The sequence below is a fragment of the Callospermophilus lateralis genome, chromosome 3 (genome assembly GCF_048772815.1).
Source record: "Callospermophilus lateralis isolate mCalLat2 chromosome 3, mCalLat2.hap1, whole genome shotgun sequence".
Taxonomy (NCBI): Eukaryota; Metazoa; Chordata; class Mammalia; order Rodentia; family Sciuridae; genus Callospermophilus; species Callospermophilus lateralis.
The window spans coordinates 10,259,653-10,280,002 of record NC_135307.1 but is presented as its reverse complement, the minus strand read 5'-3'; the positions used below and the strand labels follow the sequence as shown (position 1 = coordinate 10,280,002).

The 20,350-nt window shown below is 35.0% G+C and overlaps 1 protein-coding gene across 4 annotated transcripts in view; it reads left to right on the top strand.

The window, feature by feature from the left end:
- Papola (poly(A) polymerase alpha) overlaps positions 1-20,350 on the top strand; it is a 63,189-nt gene that overhangs the window by 8,238 nt on the left and 34,601 nt on the right. For all 4 annotated transcript variants that reach the window (XM_076849684.2, XM_076849681.2, XM_076849682.2 and 1 more), the window contains exons 2-9: positions 8,007-8,180; positions 8,565-8,631; positions 13,456-13,537; positions 15,697-15,806; positions 16,300-16,353; positions 18,983-19,094; positions 19,752-19,841; positions 19,932-20,070. In XM_076849684.2, coding sequence (XP_076705799.1) covers positions 8,007-8,180; positions 8,565-8,631; positions 13,456-13,537; positions 15,697-15,806; positions 16,300-16,353; positions 18,983-19,094; positions 19,752-19,841; positions 19,932-20,070 — 828 coding nt within the window. The remainder of the gene's footprint in view (positions 1-8,006; positions 8,181-8,564; positions 8,632-13,455; positions 13,538-15,696; positions 15,807-16,299; positions 16,354-18,982; positions 19,095-19,751; positions 19,842-19,931; positions 20,071-20,350) is intronic.

The window sequence follows — 20,350 nt, the reverse complement described above, 5'->3', positions numbered from 1 at the left end:
GTAAATTTCTCATTGTTATCCAGAACAGAGACTATCTTAAACATCCCCGTATTTCTGATTTTAACATCATCTTTCATATGTAGTTATGAGTACTATACTTTTCTGTTAAAAGTATTTTAAATGAGAAAATGATTTTAGGGAAATTGGGTTAAGTGTTTTGGAGCAGTAAAGTGGTTTATTTTTTATTTTATTTGTTTTTTTCAGATACACATGACAATAGAGTGTATTTTGACATGTTATACATACATGGAGTATAACTTATTCAAATTAGGATCCCATTCTTGAAGTTATACATGATGTGAAGTTAAACTGGTTGCATGTTCATATATGAACATAGGAAGGATATGTCTTATTCATTTTATTGTCTTTCTTATTCCCATCCCCTCTCCCTTCCCTTCATTCCCCTTTGTCTGACCCATTGAACTTCTTTTACCCGCCCCCTATTGTGTGTTAGCATATATACACATATCAGAAAGAACATTTGGCCTTTGTTTTTGTTTTTGTTTTTTTTTGGTGGAGGTGGAGGTGTGGGGGATTTGTTAATTTCACTTAACATGATAGCCTCCAATTCCATCCATTTAATAGCAGGCACCATCATTTCATTCTTCTTTAGGCCTGAGTAATATTCCATTTTGTATATATACCACAGTTTCTTCGTTCATCTGTTAAAGGACATCTAGGTTGGTTCCATAGCTTAGCAGTCTTGAATTGAGCTGCTATAAAACATTGATGTGATTCTGTCACTATAGTATGTTGATTTTAAGTCCTTTGGGTATACACCAAGGAATGGAATAACTGGGTCAAATGGTGGTTCCAGTCCAAGTTTTCTAAGGAATCTCCATACTTCTTTTCAGAGTTATTGCACCAATTTGCAGCAATGTATGAGTATGATGTTCCCACATCCTCCTCAACATTTATTGTTACTTGTTTCTTGCCATTCTCACTGGAGTGAAATAGAATCTCAGTGTAGTTTTAAATTTTTCTGCAGCTTTTTTTATCTGACATTTTGTGTGCATCTTTTCATGCTATTGCATGTGCTGACTACCCCCTTTTTATATGGCATAGTATTATTGTGTAAGCATGTACTGTAATTAATCTTATGTTGATGGTATTTAGGTGGCTTCCTGTTTGTTTTTTTTTTGTTGTTGTTGTTTTTTTTTTTTTTACTGTATGGCATACAGGGATCCCTCCAGTGAACAACCTTCAGTATCTTTTACTAGGGATTGAATCCAGGGGTGTTTTACCACTGAACTACATTCCCAGCCCTTTGAGATAGGTTCTCACTAGGTTACTGAGGGTCTTGTTAAATCGTTGAGACTGGCCTGGGAAGCTTGTGATATTCCTCACTTGGCCTCTAGAGTTGCTTGGATTTTAGGCATGCATCCCAGTGCCGAAATTGTCCTAGTATTTTTTTTTTTTTTGTAGTTGTTAATAGATCTTTATTTTATTTTATTTATTTTTATGTGGTGCTTAGAATCAAACCCAATGCCTCACACATGCCAGGTAAGTGTCTACCAGTCAACCCCAGCCCTTGTCCTGATGTTTTTAAAAGATAAATTGCTATAGGTGAGGTTGTTAGAAATAAACTTTTAACATTGGCATATGCATTTTAATATTTGATGAATATTGCTAGATTGTTTTTTAAGTGATATACCAAAAGTTCACTTCCATTGGGAGTGCATATTGTTAACACCATTGCTAACATTGGAGGTTTACAATGGTCTCTTGTTTCCCCTGAATGTTTACTTGGTAAAAATTTTGTTTTTCTCTAGTTTGTTGGTTTTAATTAGCTTCCCTGATTTGAAGTGACACTTTTAAAAAAATTATTTAACAATTCTGTTTTTCCTATTATTTGCTGTAACCTTTCTTACTGATGTATTTTTTTGTTACATAAATTGTATAACAAAATTTGTTTTGGGGTGTGGCTTTTATGTTTTGTCTTAATTATGCACTGAAAATACTATTCTTCATTTTCTCTTAGTACTTATACAATTTTTTTTCTTTTGTGTGTGTGTGTGGGGCGGGGTATAGGGATTGAACTCAGGGTCAGTTTCCCCAACCTTTCTGTTTTATTTTGAGACAGTTCTCACTAGATTGCTGAGACTTGCTTGGAGCTTGCAATCCTCCTGTCTCCGCCTCCCATATTGCTGGGATTATAGGTGTGCACCACCATGCCTGGTTATAATTCTTAAGTATTTTGAAATAATGAGGAATTTAGATTTGACTTAAAATGTATAATATTATCGTTATAATATATTCAGACATTGATCACACTTTGACTGTTTGAATGCATGGCTGCTAAATTACAATTAACAAATTATAGGAATTTGTACTATTTGAGTTAGTTTTATAATTACCAAGTTTGGGTGGTGTGTGTGTGTGTGGGGGGGTGTTTTGGTACCAGGGATTGAATCCATTGGTGCTTATTCACTGAACCACATCCTCAGCCCTTTTTATTTTTTATTTTGACACAGGGTCTCACCAAGTTGTTTAGGTCATTACTAAGTTGCTGAGGCTGTTTTTGAATTTGTGATCCTCCTGCCTCAGCCTCTTAAGCCCCTGGGATTACAGGCATGGGTCACCATAACTGACTCCTAGGTTGTTTTTGATAGTTCCTTTTGTGCATATTAATTAAAATTGGTTGCCCAAACATTTGAAATAAATATCTAGCCAAAATAAACAGCCAACAGTCATGTTAATTTTACATAAAAGTCAAGTAATTCTTTGTAGCTAGAGTATCTTTATTAGAGTTAGGTCTTGAACAACCTAATATGGCTAAAGGAATACCCTTTTTTCCAACATTAATTGGAAAACTCATGTTTCATTACAGCCCTTTAGTGTTATAAATGCATTAGAGTTTTTAGCTTCATAATTTGTTACTCAGAGTAGAGAAGAAATATAATAAATTCTAGGTAAATCCAAGTGTATGTGATGGACCTCTCTGGCAAGGGAGAGGAAAGGAGTGGCATAAAGATAGACAAGAACTAGAATAGTTGTAATGCATTAGCTACATAGAATGTTGTTACTATGAAAAAAGGTTGATATATTTTAAAGGCCAACTTTATATAGAACATATAAGGAGAATGGCCCATATTCTGAGGAGGGAAAAATTCTGAAAAAATATATCACGTCCTGAACCTGAAAAGAAGAGGTAGGGGTGCGTGTGTGTGTCTTTATGTGTATGTGTGTATGTAATGCTTGGCTGTCATGTGATTTTGAGGGGGCAAAATTGATATGTGTACGGCTGGGCACTGTGGTGCATGCCTATAATCCCAGCAACTTGGGAGCTAAGGCGGGAGTACCACAAGTTGCAGACCAGCCTAAGCAATTTAGCAAGACCCTGTCTCAAAAAAACAAAAGAAACCCTATAAGTGTGTGTATGTATTTTTACCTTACTCTAGTCTATGAAGGATTAAGACTTAAGAAGCTTAGTTACATATTTAATAACTACAAAGATGTTTTCATCAGAGGTGGATGAAAAGTTAGAAGGAGGCTAGAGGAAAAAAACAGCAAAAATTTAGGTCACTAAACCTTAATTATTATGGGAGTGTAATGATTTTTTGAGAGTATAGAACTTGCTGGATGGGCACCAGTTTCATTCTTAGGTATTTATTTAAGCAGTATCCTGGACATAAATACAAATCACATTCGTAAGATGAAAATAAATGATGCTCAGGAAAAGCTCCTGTGTACTTGTTTTCTTTTATTATTTTGTGATACTTGGGATGGAACCCAAAGGTACTGTACCAGTGAGCTGTATATCCCCAGCCCTTTTTATTTTTAATTAATTTATTTTTGGTACCTGGGATTGTACCCAGAGGCACTTAACCACTGAGCCCACCTCCAACCCTTTTTTATGTTTTATTTAGAAACGGGGTTTCTCTAAGTTGCTTAGGGCCTTGCTAGGTTGCTGAGGCCAGCTTTGAATTTGTGATCCTCCTGCCTTGGCCTCTCAAACCTAGAGAGGAACCCAGGGCCTATTATTTTTTGTTTTGAGACAATCTGGATCAATTGGCCAGGCTGCCCTGAAATGTAATTCTCCTGCTTCAGCCTCCCCTGTAGTTGGGATTATAGGTGTGCACATTGCACCCAGCCCTAATAAGAAATTTTAATGAATCATCATATTGTAGGTTTATATGTTGATGTTTTTCGTTGTTTTACATACATTGTTGAAATTTTCTTTTTAAAGTAGATTACTGTATGAAGAAAATTAAATACATTTCTAGAAGTGTTTTTAGAGAAAGATAGACATGGGCAGAAGTCTAATGTTTTCAGGAATGGAAGGAGGAGCTTTGCCTTCTTGGGGTTGGTAGTGGTCTAATGTATGGTTCCAGGAGACAAGTAAAACAGTCCTTTTTCTGAGGCTTATGTTCCCAGTTGTCCAGTGTTAAGTGTATGTTTTTGTCTTTGTTAGAAACAGATCAACAATGAAAAGATTTCTGAAATTGTTTTTATTACTCTATATTTAACATCTAGTTATGTGTTCCCCCCACTAACCCCAATAGATAGATCCCAGGGCCTCCCTCATGCTAGAGCTGGGTTTATTTTTACTTATTTTATGTATATTCTTACTTGATATAGATGTTCTACGGGTATGTATACCTATCCACTGTGACTAGCTACCTATTCTCATTTCTAATGTTAGATTTAGATGGAAGAGGGCTGAGGATATAGCTCAGTTGGTTGAGTGCTTGCCTCTAGGTATGTATTATATGTGTTATTTCTTGAATCACAAGGTCCTGGGTTCAATCCCTACCAAAAATTTAAATAAATAAATAAATAAATAAATAAATGGAAGAAATGAGACTTCTCTACTAGTACAACAATGGTTACTGTTTCTCCTTAGGCCACTCAAAGTATCTAGCAACCATCTTTATTGGAGCCACAACTATCTTTTAAGCTTCATTTTTTGGGGGAGGGGGTTTATTTTTACTTATTTTATGCATGTTCTTACTTGATATAGATGTTCTACAGGTATGTATACTTACATATTCATAAAATAGGTATGTGTTTTATAATAATTTTTTTTAAAGAGAGAAGTGAGAGAGAGAGAGACAGAGAGAATTTTTAATATTTATTTTTTTAGTTTTTGGCGGACACAACATCTTTGTTTGTATGTGGTGCTGAGGATCGAACCCGGGCCGCATGCATGCCAGGCGAGCACGCTACCGCTTGAGCCACATCCCCAGCCCATTATAATATTTTTGAATATGAACAAATGGGTATGGTCATATACTTACAATACCAAGGCTGGATGATATTACTACATTTTAAAAGAAGAAAATTTCTAACTTGCATATGATTTATTTTCCCATCAAAATATTAAAATGTGGAAACTAATGTAGATATCAGTAATTTTTTCAAATTGTGCTAATTTTGTGTGAATTTATAAATGCGAATCTGTATTCTGCTATTATAGCAAGATAGTTGAAGTAGACAGGAGCTTTCTGAACATTGGGTTTTTTTTTTGTGTGTGTGTATGTTTGAGACAATGAAAAGTTTGAAGATTTGGAAAAATGGGAAAGATAAAAAGGAATCTTAATTCCACAAAGAATATGTATTCATGTTTTGTTGATGATCCAAACTGAACTAGTAAGGAATACAACCCCTCAGAATGGAGAAAAATATGGAAAAAACATGTTATTTGTACAAAACAGATTTATTGCTTGAAGCTAATGAAACTTAAATTTGACTTGAAAGCTTTCTTTGCTTGAATCAAATCTCTCCTGGATAGAATGAACTTTACATTTTCATTTCTGCCCTTTATGTTCACATCATTTATAAAAGTGCTGGTAATTCCAGCATGATCATGAAAACTATAGTTTATTTGCACAAGAGAATGCAGTTATGCTAGGATTTGAGGTAAGTGTACTTTGTAACAATTAAATTCTTCAATAGTAACATAATGTACACTTAAAAATTCAATGATTTCATGTGTTGTACCCTGCCACAACAAAACAAAATAAAACAAAGGAACACAAGGCAACTGGAGGCAATGGCTATGTTTATTATTTTGATTGTGGAGCTGATGGAAACAAAAGTGTGTGCATATTTCTGAACTCACCAAATTTTATATATTGTCTCCCTCCCCCTTTTGGGCATACCATTTATACCCTAGTAAATCTGGAAAGAGTAAAACTTCAAAAAATAAGCATATAAATATTTTATCTGAAATTATTAGTATGTGTTGTGAGGAGGGTGTAGTCAGGCAGTTTTGAGGGCTACCTTTGTGGTTTGTTTTGAAGAATTCTGAGAACTGTTGGTGATTAATGAAAATATATAGTAACCAAGATGCCAGTATGAGTTTAGTTTTATATAAGTTAATATATATACTTTAATGATAGTAGCATAAGTTAGGAGAATAAAACTTTTCTTCCATTTTCAGAAAATCCTTGGTGCTTGTTCATGTGGATCCCACATGAATTTGTGAATTAGCATCACAGCCTTTCATAGCTAGGCAGTTTCATTTAGAGGAGTACAAGGCAGTGATCTGACATGAATTGATTACTGCCAAAGACAATAAATCTTATGTTTATTCAGGAAATGTTGCTATAGTCTTTATGAGTGTTGAAACATCATATAAAGAGAACATAAAATGTTGATTAGAGCACATACCACATTCAGCCCAATGGGTAGTTAGTAACAAGTAGTATGGGCTTCCTAGCATTATTTGATCTGTGTTAATATTAGAAGATAAAAGATACTAATCAGTCACATTGTTGGCTAGAACCTAGTGACTGTTGGTAAATTTGTCATGCGACTTACCTGTGTAATATTGTCAGATTCTTTTTTTTTTTTTTTTTTAATCTTTTTTGGTGCCAGGGATTGAACTCAGGGGCCACATCCCCAGCCCTATTTTGTATTTTATTTAAAGACAGGGTCTCACTGACTTGCTTTAGCTTCTCACTTTTGCGAAGGCTGACTTTGAACTTGATATCCTCCTGAGCTGCTGGGATTACAGGTGTGGTGCACCCACTGTACCTGGCCTCAGTCCTTTTTTGTCTTTTATTTAGACAGGGGTCTTGCTGAGTTGCTTAGGTCCTTGCTGAATTGCTGAGGTTGACTTTGCACTTGTAATCCTCCTGTCTCAGCCTCCTGAGCCTCTATTCTTTTTCCAAAAATCAGTAATAAGGGCTGGGGCTGTAGCTCAGCAGCAGAGCGCTTGCCTAGCATGTGTGAGGCTAGGTTAGATCCTCAGCACTGCATAAAAATAAATAAAATAAAGGTATTCTGTCCATCTACAGCTACAATTTTTTTAAAAAAAATTAGGAATAAGCTTAGTATGAATATGGTTTTCTCATCACAAGTTGTACTTGTTTGTATGGTTTGCTGTGCTATGTGTGAGCTTTATGTTATGTTCCATTTGGGGAGTCTTATGTTGTCAAAATATTTCTTGTTCAAAGTTTTATCAGTAATTTAGAAATAACAATGTAAAGGATTGTGTTTCCTTTTTAGTGAGTAGATTCTTTCAAAAGTTTATTGTATTCTGTATCACATTTTGTCTAATAATATATTTGGTCTGAATTCTTATTTATTTAGATACTTAGGATGTGACTAAGTTAAACTCCTTGGGAGACGAGGAGAAATAATTTTTCTTTCTTTTTTTTTCCTCCTAATACCAGGGATGGAACCCAAAGCCTGCTATATGCTAGGCAAGTGCTCTAGCATTGGGCTGCATCCCCAGCCCTTTTTTATTTTGAGACAGTTTGGATAAGTTTCCTAGGCTGGCCTTGAACTTGCCATCTTCCTTTCTGAACCTATAACTAGGATTACAGGCTTGAGCCACTGGGCCCTGCTGAAAAGTAATTTCTTTTTGGTCACTTACTTTGAGTTACCTCTTGTTACAAAACAATGTCTTTTGAACAAAACAAAACAAAAAATGGAGTTGTGGCAGGGAGCAAACTATGTTTAGAAATATATTTTGCTAAAGTAGTTTTTCTAGTCATGTTGCTTGGTTTCAAATTGTAGAATTTTTTTGTAGTAATTTTATCCAATTCCATTTTTAGTCCAGTTACAACGCAGGGATCACAACAAACACAGCCGCCACAGAAGCACTATGGCATTACTTCTCCTATCAGCTTAGCAGCCCCCAAGGAGACTGACTGCATACTTACACAGAAACTAATCGAGACTTTGAAACCCTTTGGGGTTTTTGAAGAGGAAGAGGAGCTGCAGCGCAGGTATGAGTGTGTACCTCACACATATTTTAATTTTTAATGTTGTTGAAATTATTTTGAGGCCTTCACTACTTAGTTAATCAGGGTTATCTATATATTTGTTTCAGATAAAAGTGATACTTAGGAGAGATACCTTTAATTTTTTTCTACATAGAGCTCTGTTCTCTTAGTTTTGATTTTTTGGTGCTTTTGGGTTTTATAGTACAAAATTTATGAGAAGAAATGTTTTACCCAGTGTTAACAGTGCCTTATAGCTAACTAGTATATGTTTCTGATCACCTAAAAACATAAAACTTAGGAAACCACTATTTAAAATGTCTTTTCATTTAATCAGTAATGACATAGAATCACAAACAGCTTGATACTTGACAACTGTTTTATCCACAGGATTTTAATTTTGGGAAAATTAAATAACTTGGTGAAAGAGTGGATACGAGAAATCAGTGAAAGCAAGGTAAGATTCTTATTTTGTGTACAAAGAAATTTTGTTCTATATAGTTAACTGAACATAGCAGTTCAGTTGTCTTATATCACCTGGTTTTACTTGAGAATTTAAAGTCTTTAATGTAGCGGTCATTTTAGACTATTGACGGAAGTTCACATATTTTGTTTCTGGTTATTTTGAAGAAATATTGAACAAGAAAAGCAAGAAAAATTGAACTCAGAAATTTTTTTAAGAACCCCCCTGGGGGTGGGGGACAGCTAGGGATTGAAACAAGGGATGCTTTACCACAGAAGTACATCTCTAGCCCTTGTTATTTTGAGATAGGGTCTTCCTGAGTTGTTGAAGCTGTTCTTGAACTTTTTAAAAAAATTCTTTTTTTTAATTTAGTTGTCAGTGGACCTTTATTTTATTCACTTGTTTACATGTGGTGCTGAGAATCAGACCCAGTGCTTCATACACATGAGGCAAGTGCTCTACTACTGAGTCCCGGCCCCACGCCTGGCCCTTTCCTTTCCTCCTGCCTCAAACTCACAAGTCACTGGTATTACAGGGATGTGCCTCTGTGCCTGGCTCTAGGTACTCTTTGATTATAACTTTTCAAAGCTGAACTCAGTAATTTATACTCTTTAGAGAAATAATAGATGTTTCCCTGAAGTGGTTTTAAAAAGTTTACTATATTAGCCTATGTGAGTTCCTGGATTTGGTCCCCAGCAAAAAACACATACTTTTTAAATTTTTTTGTAGTGCTAGAGATTGAACCCAGGGCCTCTTGCATGCTAGGGAAATGCTATGCTTCTGATCTGCATCTCCAGCCCAAATGCTTACTATATTTGAGAGTATCATGTTGTCTCTCACAGAATCCTACAACAATGAGGTGGTTTTTTTGTACTAATATTCTCTGTATAACTATCAATATTCTCTGTATAACTATTATGAATAGTTATACAACTGAGGAATCCTTGGTTAGGCTTCTGGTTAAAGCAAAGGTATTTTTAGAGCTGCGTGTGGAATTCATTTGATTCATTTAAAAAATATACCCCTAAGTGATAATTTTCCCGGGGTAGTAGAAAATGCATATTTAAGCTTTAAATACAGCTGAAAACTTGATATTAGGATGGAGAGTGTTAATTTAGGAGAAAATTCAGTATTTTGGGTTTAGTTGAATTTATATTTTCTTAAAACAATGGATATAATAGTTAAAACAATTTAACACATTAGTAATTTGAGTATTCTAAATTATGTTCTTTGTCTGTTAACGTTTCTCATTAATAGAGTTTCTGATAGAAAATGAGAGCTTTGGAAAGGCAGTTTTTTGAGCTGAGGAACAGCTGGTTTAAACGTGTGTGTGTGTGTGTGTGTGTGTGTGTGTGTGTGTGTGTGTGTTTGGAGCTCGAGTAAACCTGGAACTTGAGGTGTTTTTTTAATAGATTTATGTATGTATGTATGTATGGTTCTGAGGATCGAACCCAGGGCCTTGTCCATGCTAGGCAAGTGCTCCACCGCTGAGCCACAACCCTAGCCCCTTGAGGTTTTTTTGAAAATTGTGAAACCAGAGTATTGTTTCCATTACTAGTGATTCTATTGTTTTTGTTTCCAGAAGAGGTTCTTTTTTTTTTAATCCAGGGGCACTTAACCACTGAGCCACATCCCCAGCCCCCCTTTTTACTTTAAGACTGCATCTTGCTAAGTTGCTGAGGCTGGCTTTGAACTTATGATCCTCCTGCCTTCAGCCTCCTGAGTTACATCCCCAATCCTTTCCATTTTTATGGTTTGAGATTCCATTTCTCTTTCGGTAAGGCTGGTCTCAAACTGGGATTCTCTTTCCTCAGCTTCTCCAGTAGCTGGGATTACAGGTGTGTGTTACCTTGCACAGTGATTTTTACTTTAGATGGCTACTTTGTTTGCCATCTAATACTTCTAAGACTTAGTTAAAAATAAAAAAGATTTTGCAATTGAAAATTGTATTAGGTATTAGTAAAAATATCTTTGCTTTAACTAGAAGGCTAACCATAGATTCCTCAGTTGTATAACTATCATAATGAAAGTATTAGAAACTCAGAGAATATTAGTACAAAAAAACTAAACAGTGATATTCAGTTTGAATGTCTAGTACTGGAAGTCTTAAAAAAGGCTTAATTCTATGACCTGAATTATCTTGTTACAGTTATCATAATAGCTATAAACATACTAATGTCTAGAAGTGTAGCCATAGGTAGTTTCTAACCCACAGGTGATCATTTAAATAAAAATTAACCAAAATTAGACATTCATGTTCTTAATCACACTATCTACATTTATGTACTCAATAGTGGCTACTGTATTGGTTGGTGCAAGAATAGAATGTTATGTCCTTGCCAAAAGTTGTTTTGGAGAGGTGTTTGTCCAGAAGATTTGTGTCTTTACTGGAGAAGTTCAAAGTTCAATATTCTAAGATTGTTTCTCTCTAAATTCTTTGTAGGCCTATTTCTACACACATCTTGCTGGCTTGTTTTATTTTAAAATTTGATTTTTTTTAACTTAATTTATTTTTTCGGGGGGGGGGGGTACCAGGTGTTTAACTACCAAGCCACATCCCCAGCCCATTTTATTTTTTATTTTGAGACAGGTTTGCTTAGGGCCTCACTAAATTGATAAGTTTGACTTCAAGTCACTGCAGTTACTGTGCCTGTTATTTATTTTTTTAATTTCTTTTTTCTAAATCAGTCAGTCTACCCACCTACCTTTCTTTTTTTAATTTTGAGTCCACGTCTTACTAAATTTTTAGACAGGGTTGGTGAAACTGGCCTTGAACTTTTGATCGTCTTATCTTAGCCTCCCAAGTCATTTGAGATTACAGATGTGAGCCAGTATGCCCAATTTGTGGCTTATTTTAAATAATCAGGCCAGCATTACAATTAGGTTTTCTCATTATCTAAGTCCAGTAAAACAAAGGCTTTCTTTACTTCTTAAAAACATTAACAGTTGCTGGATATGGTGGCACCAGCCTGTAATCCCAGAGATTTGGGATCTGAGGGAGGAGGATGGCAAGTTCAAGGCTAACAAAACGCTGTCTCAAACTAAAAATGGCTGGGATGTAGCATGTTGCTCTGTGGTAGCATGTCTTGGGTTCAATCCCTAGTACTAACTCAACCTGTCCACCCCCAAAAAATCAATTCACATATAACTTGTCAGTTTTCTAACATGATGGTTATAAATGTCCTTGAAAAACAAAGAATTCCTTGAATCTTTTTATTTATTTTTAATTTGGTGGGGGATAGTTGTAGATGGACCGAAAGCCTTTATTTGTTTTTATCTGGTGCTGAGGATTGAACCCAGTGCCTCACACATACTAAGCAAGTGTTCTGCCACTGAGATACAGCCCCAGCCTATGAATCTTTTTATTTTAATGACCTTTATGGTTTTATTTTCAGTTCTAGGATTGTATAATGCTTCATTCTATAAAATAAATGTTCCTGAACCATTAGAATTCCCCTTTAGAAAGTTTTTTGAATGTAAGTAACACTAGATCTGTGTTATTTATATTTTTTGAAAGGTGAGGGAGTCATTTCCTACTTCAGATTCTGAATAGAGACTTTATTACCAAGGAATTAAAAATTAAGAAGCTAGGCATGGTGGCACACGCCTGTAATCCCAAGGGCTTGAAAGGCTGAGGCAGGAAGATCTTGAGTTTAGAGCCAGACTCATGGACTTAGTAAGAGGCCCTAAGCAACTCAGTAGGACCCTTTATCTAAATAAAATATTAAAAGGGCTGGGGATGTGTCTTAGTAGTTCAGTGCCCCTGGGTTCAATCCTAGGTACCACCAAAATAATAATAATAATAGTTATAATAATAATAGTAATAATTTTATTAAATACATTAAATTAATTTTATTAAATAAAATAAAAAGAAATACTGATTGATTTAGCACTTATTAAAAGAAAATCCCCCCTTCCCAGTAGTAGTGATTGAACCCAGCAGTGTTTTATAACTAAACATCACCCCTACTTCTGAACTATATCCCCAGACCGCTATTGGAAATCATAATTTTTTTAAATTCCTGAACTACTATTTAGCAATATTGCCTTTCAAGTCACTGTTAATATGGTAAAATTATACTCTAATCTTCTATTAGATTTTTGGTTTAGTCATTGAATATAATAATCTTTTCCTTTGAACAATTAGAATATGTTTTTATATCCTAATATTACTGAATTATTGTATGTAATATATTTTATATAATATATTTATATTTAATATAGAATCTTTGTCATGAAATAAAAATCCTGATTCTAACATTGCTCCTGTGGGACCACATGATCTCCTCTATTAGTGTTTTTTAGAAATGTGGCAAAATTCAAAAATAGTATGGGTCTTTACCAAAGAACACTTTTCTGTTCAAAGCTGGTTGAATCCCAAATCAGATTTATCTGTGAAGGGCTGGCTGACTTTTTCTTTTTTTTTTTTAAGAACTTACAAATAAGTATGCTTGACTACTCTGTACATTTGCACTGTAATCTTTTTTTTAATATTTATTTTTTAGTTTTAGGTGGACACAATATCTTTATTTATGTGGTGCTGAGGATTGAATCCAATGCCTCATGCATGCTAGACGAGCACCTACTACTGAGCCACAACCCCAGCCCTGCTAATCTTGAGTTTTTGGTTTTGCTTTTGATACAGAGTCCTCCACTGTTACTCAAAGCTGACCTTAAACTTCCAGGCTCAAATGAGCTTCCTGCTTAAGCCTCCTGGGTAGCTGGGATTTTAGGCATGCACTACCATACTTTTTTTAAAAATTACATTTAAAATAGTTTCCCTTGTGTTTCACTGATTACCATTTTTTGTTTCAACAGAATCTTCCACAATCTGTAATTGAAAATGTTGGAGGAAAAATTTTTACGTTTGGATCTTACAGATTAGGAGTACATACAAAAGGTAAAAAAAAAATAGTAGTTGTTTTTTCTATTTTGAAGAATGCATTTTTTATTTCTTAAAATTTATGATACAGAAATTTTATTAAAATTTGTGTCAGTTACTTGTGAATCTTGTAAGCTTAGGTTTTCATGGAAGAAAGAGTCTTAAAGGAATCTAAAGACTAAAAATGTAAAATGATACCTTCATATCTATTCTAATGTAGTACTAAAATTAAGTAAAATTAAAATACAGGTCCAGTTGAAATTCACTATGTTGAATAGCTACATAGAGTCAATGGCTACTACTCCATTGGAAAGTGCTGACAGAGGCCATTTTTCTTTTTTTCTTTGTTTTTAACATGGCACCTCTTAAAGTTTATGATTCAACAGCAGGTGACGAGGCCATTTTTCCACAGAGGAATTTTATTTTTTTATTTTTTGTACTGGAGGTTGACTTTCAACCAGGGTACTTTCCCACTGATATACATCCCTAGTTCTTTTTATTCTTTATTTTGAGACAGGTTATCACGAGTTGAGGCTGGCTTTGAACTTGTGATCCTTTAGCTTCAGCCTCCCAAGAGGCTGGGATTACAGTGTGAACCACTGCACCCAGTGCTGTTTGTCTATTAGATATATGCATGACCAATATTGCTATTATTTTTTCTATAGTATGTCACTCCAAATATTGCTATTATTTTTTTTTTTTCTATAGTAAAAACACTCCAAATAGTTTATCATTGAACATTAAACAAACTGATATGTATCCATGGCTTTTTTTTTTTTTTTTTTCAAACTGGGGATTGAACCCAGAGTGCTTTTTCACTAAGCTACATCCCAGCCCTTTTAATTTTTTTATTTTGAGATAGTGTCTTGCTAAGTTGCTCAGGCTGGTCTTGAACTTGCAGTCTTCTTGCCTCAGCCTTTTATGTTGCTGGGATTACAGGCATGCACTACTGTGCCTGGCGTATCCATATCTTTTTTTTTCTAGTTGTAGATGGACACAATACTTTATATTATGTGGTGATGAAACTAGAACTCAGTGTCTCACATGTGCTGGGCAGGTGTTCTACTACTGAACCACAACCCCAGCATGTATCCAAATGTATCCGTATCTATTGATAATTACTGAATATTTTCTTATTTATAGTTATTTTCTCTGTGCAATACACAATAAAAAGTTTACCATGGCTAAGGACATTTATTGAATTCTGTTTACCAGGCACTGAGTTAAGTGCTTAATATTCATTGTCTTATTTATTCCTCACAGTACTTTTATTTTCATATTATAGGTAGTCTGAGACTTAAATAGGCTAAAGAACTTGAGCAGTTTTTCTTAGCTTATGTACTGGTAGAACCAATAAAGTAGAGCTCACACAGTCTGGGATATATCCCCATTAATATTTGACCTCTGTTTTAAGAGTATCTGCCAGTTCTCTGTATAGTGGTATTCTCTTTTCCAATTTTCCACAGTAACAATAGATTTGTTTCTGATGTGTCCTGTGTACTATATATTGCTTTTCTCCTTTGTGAATGTGCTAAATAGCCTCTAGAGAGTGCCTTAACATCTCATCTTTTAGAAAAATGGCTGTGTTGACCTACTTCCACCTTGCCTTCTCTCTTTTATGACTCAGATTATTGATTTGTTATCCTCCTTTTTTGTATGGGAGCCAGTAGACACCTATCAGAGTGTTTAGAGAGTCACTGTTTAACTTATGAACATGGTTGGACTCATGACATCAAGGCATTGGATTTTGTATTTCAGTAATTTCCTCTCTTTATCCTGAAAGTTCTGTCACCGTTTCCTGATTTATTTGGGCCCACTGTATATATTACAGCATGCTTTAGGAACAAATAGTCCCTATTAATTGGAACTCATTTTTCCTCTAGTGACTAATGTTTCTTTTAAAATTTTTTCAGATGTTGATGGACCTTCATTTTATTTATTTATATGTAGTGCGGAGATTCGAACTCAGTGCCTCACACATGATAGGCAAGTGCTCTACTACTGAGCCCCAACCCCAGTGTCACCTGATAATTTTTAATAAGGAGTGGTTTTTTTTTTAAGAACTTGCCAGTATAATGTTAAACAGTTACTGTCCATCAAATATTTCCTCAAAAAGGTGGAAAATAATTTTCTTGTAATGCTAATTAGTGGTTGATGGGATTTATTTATTTTTTTAGGTGCCGACATTGATGCATTGTGTGTTGCACCAAGACACGTTGATCGAAGTGACTTTTTCACCTCGTTCTATGATAAATTGAAATTACAAGAAGAAGTTAAAGATTTAAGAGTATGTAAATGTTTGGGGTGAGAGGAAGGAGTTATAAAATTTTATTTAGTCATTTGAGTGAATTTTATGGTAGAGTCATCATGTTGAGCTGTTACAATTTACCATAATATTTGAAGCACTGAAAATGTGTTTGCATTTTATTCTTTACAGTATGCTAAAGTCATATATATGTAAGTTGTATATGATGTCTTAATCATTAGAAAATAGAGGCAAGCAAAATAAATATTAGATAATCAGACTATAACCACACATCTGATGAAATAGCAGAAATCAAGGATTTAAACCCTGGAGCCTAGAGAGTCTTAAAGCTAGTTGCTGAGAACTTACTTCGTGCCAGGTGTCATGCTAAATTACGTTTAAGCAATTTCAATTAAATCGAAACAATTGTTTAAAACAGTTATGTTTGCAATTTCATGTAAATTTTCACATTTATTTAAAAGTACTAAAGTGCAGTTTTAGAGACTAACTTGTTTTTGTTTTTTTTTCCTTACAGGCTGTTGAAGAGGCGTTTGTACCAGTTATCAAACTCTGTTTTGATGGCATAGAGGTAAGGTGTTATGCAAATGGACAGTTCTTGCTATGTGCTGTTTCTGAACTTGACAGTGTAGGTTAAAAAGTTGATATGGTTATTATTTTACTTTCTGCAGTACTGGAAATTATCTCAGGCAGTCTACCACTTAGCTACATGCCCAACCCTTTTTTAATTTTTAAATTTTGGACAGGGTTTCACTTAAGTTTCTGAACCTATCCTGAAACTTGTGATCCTCTTGCCTCAGTCTCCCAAAAAGCTGGTATTAAGGTGTGTATTGCCATGCCTCATTCGTGAATTGGTTGAAGATTAATGCCAAGTTGTTTGTTTTTTTTTTTTTAATGGAAGTGACAGCCGGCCATGGTGGCTCACACTTGTAATCCTAGCAGCTTGGGGAAGCCAGGACAGGAGGATTGCAAGCTTGAAGCCAACCTCAGCAACTTAATGAGGCTCTAAGCAACCTAGTAAGACCCTATCTCAAAAAATAAAAAGGGCTGGGGATGTTGCTCAGTGATTAAGCCCCCTTGCTCACTCCCTAGCGCACGCTTACACACACACACAGACCAAGGAGTGACTCACATGTTTAGATTATGTATCTATCTATCTATGGTACCAGGGATTTAACCCAGCCCTGCCCGCTCCTCCCCCCCCCCCCTTTTTTTTTGAGACAGGGTCTCATGTTGGTTTTTTTTTTTTTTTTTTTTTTTTTTTTGGTGGGTGGGGGTGCTGGGGGTGCTGGGGATTGAACCTGGGGCTTTGTGCATGGGATGTAGCACTTTACCAACTGAGCTATATCTCCAGGGATCTTGCTAGATTGCTTAGGGTATCACTGAATTGCTGAGGCTGGCCTTGAATTTGCCATTATCCTGCCTCTTGGAATGACAGCCCTGCACACCTAACCATGCTGGCTAATTCTCATTTAAATGCCAGGTGAACCCAGGAGCTGAAATATGGGCAAATTTAAGACCCAGTGCTACTACAAAGGAATTTCTTGGTAGTGTTTTATATGCAAATTTTATGTTGTTTTAGTTTCATTGAGGCAATAAAACTGAGAATTTGCAAAAAGTGGGGAGAAAAGTAAATTGATATGTAAGTGTTGAAATATTTTCTGGTAGGATTTAGAGCTCAAGTTGTCCAAGATTGTGTACATTTCTTGCTGTTTTTTGGCAAATATGGTGAAAATAATTGGAACAAAGTGGGTGGTAAAACAAGTTTAGTTACTTATTATGGTACTTTTACTGTGCAAATGGTGCTAGAAAGTCTCTAATGTTAATGTTGAAGATAATAAAATTTTATAAGTGGAGTACTGGTAACTTAATGGTTTTGCAAAAAATCGTAGTTTTTAGAATTGCATGAGATGCCAACTCTTATTAATCTTTTAAAAAAGTCAAACTAAAGGCTGGGGATATAGCTCCATTGGTAGAATGTTTGCCTTGCATGCACAAGGCCCTGGGTTTAATCCCCAGGAACACACACAAAGTAAATAAGTCAAAAGTCAAACTGCATTGGGCAGGATGGCACATGCCTGTAACTGCATCATCTTGGAAGCCTAAGGTTTTAGAATCACAAGTTCAATGCCATCCTCAGCAATTTAGCCAGGCCCTGCCTTACATTTATTTAAAAGTAGGATATGCTGGGCCCTGGGTTCAATCTCAAGTAAACCAAAGAAAAAATTCAGTTGAATTCCTTAAGCTTTTCAGAATTAGATTTAACTCTGGGTCTTTTAAGCTGGGTTATCCCTAGTGTGCATGTGCATGTGCATGTGCGTGCGTGTGCGTGTGTGTGTGTGTGTTGTGTTGTGTTTACTCAAAACTAGAATTTGAAGCTGGGTACAGTGACACATAGTTTTAATCTCAGCTACTTGGGAGGCTGGAGATAGGAGGATTGCAAGTTCCAGGCCAGCCAGAGATTTTCTCAAAATTTTTTAAAAAAGAACTGAAGATGTGGCTCAGTGATATAGCTTCCCTAGGGATTACTCCCTAATACTAGTAAGTAAGTAAATAAATAAATAAAAAAAATGAGAAGAAAACAAAATAATACTGTAATATGGACATATGAATTCCTCCATTTAGGGCAGTCTTTATTGGTAGGTATTTTTGAGATAAGTATAAAGATATTTGTTCTTTTTAGCACCTATTTTTAATCAGTGGTGACAGTTCATACAAATAAAGAATTTTAAATAACTTCATTATATGCATTTAGCAAGCCTGGTAACTCAGATTTATTAAGTATAGTTAAATGATAATTAGGTATTTGTACAAGTTGTATTTCATATTACCATGATTTAACATCTAGTTAAAATATGTATGATATGCTGGGCACAGTCATGCATGTTTGTAATCGCAGCACCCCATGAGGCTGAGCTACTAGGATCACAAGGTGCAAACCAGTGTGGGAAACTTAGACTGTGTATCAAAATAAAAAGGACTAGGGATTTAACTGAGTAGTAGAGTACCTCAAAGTTCAGTCCCCAGTGTTGCAACCCCCCCCCAAAACCTATAACATAAATTAATATATTACGCACTTCTGTAGGTATTACTATTAGGTTTGTTAATTGATGATGCTGGCATTAAGTAGAACTATTTTTTACAGAAATGCTATAAAAGTAGTTTGACAGATATGGAATGTAGTTTTGTTTTTATTTTAGATTGATATTTTGTTTGCAAGATTAGCACTGCAGACTATTCCAGAAGATTTGGACCTACGAGATGACAGTCTACTTAAAAATTTAGATATAAGATGCATAAGAAGTCTTAATGGTATGTCAGAAAGCCTTATCTCCTTTTGCTTAGTTGGAGTTGTTATCAAATATTTAGTTGTTTTTAAACTTTTAATGAAACATTTATAGCCATTTTGTTAATTCATAGTGATTACAAATGTGCTTTACTTAATAGATTACAGAGAAGTGGCTGATAGTTTTACTCATTGGTTCCTTATTCTGTTATTTATTGTCTTGTAAGCTAAGAAATACTGAGATTCGTACTTTTGCTAGAAATTTAGGTTTTACTGTGTGACCCTAATTAATTTTGATACTGATATCCTTTTGTAATGGTATCAGTTAAATTTTAAAAGATTCTTTTTTAAAAAATTTATACATAAGACTTTTGGACAACAACTGTTAGAAACTTAAGTGGACTGAATTCTTCTCAGTGTATCTAGACAGGGAAAAAAATTTAATATGAGTTGCAGTTTGAGATTAGGAAGATTAGTTCAATTTCTTTGGCTTACAGCATTGCTTGTGGTAGGAGATAAATGTTTCAGCTTTCTTGTTTTGTCTTTTTATTGAATTAAGCTTATTGGCTGTACCAAATCAAAGTTTCTGCTCAATTTGTTATCAGTCTCAGAAAATTAAGAATTGGTGTTAACATTCAGCCTTTGATGATTTCATGTTCTGTTTTTTCACTCCTATCAATCAGGTTGCAGGGTAACCGATGAAATTTTACACCTAGTACCAAACATTGACAACTTCAGGTTAACTCTGAGAGCTATCAAACTGTGGGCCAAACGTGAGTTCAGAATTTGTTGGCTAGCTTATTACAAACATTTAAACATGTGTTCAACACTAACTTTTCTTTTTGCTTTTCCCTTATCAACAGGCCACAACATCTATTCCAATATATTAGGTTTCCTCGGTGGTGTTTCCTGGGCTATGCTAGTAGCAAGAACTTGCCAGCTTTATCCAAATGCAATAGCATCAACTCTTGTACATAAATTTTTCTTGGTATTTTCTAAATGGTATGTGTTTAGATTATATTAAAATAAAATTGATTGTAGACACTGAAGTTTAGTCTTATTTCTATGACATTTCTGCAGCTGGTTTCAGATTCAAATTTTAGTTCATGAAATAGTCATTTAGATAGCCTTGGATATCACAATGAATATTATGGCAAACTTGAACTCCATTTCTTTTCCCTAGCTTTGCCAGGAGAGTAAGTCATATTCTATTTGTACTTAACTTGCATAATCCTACCCTCCAAATAAACTGAATTGTAGCTGTAGCTTTTGATAAAATCCA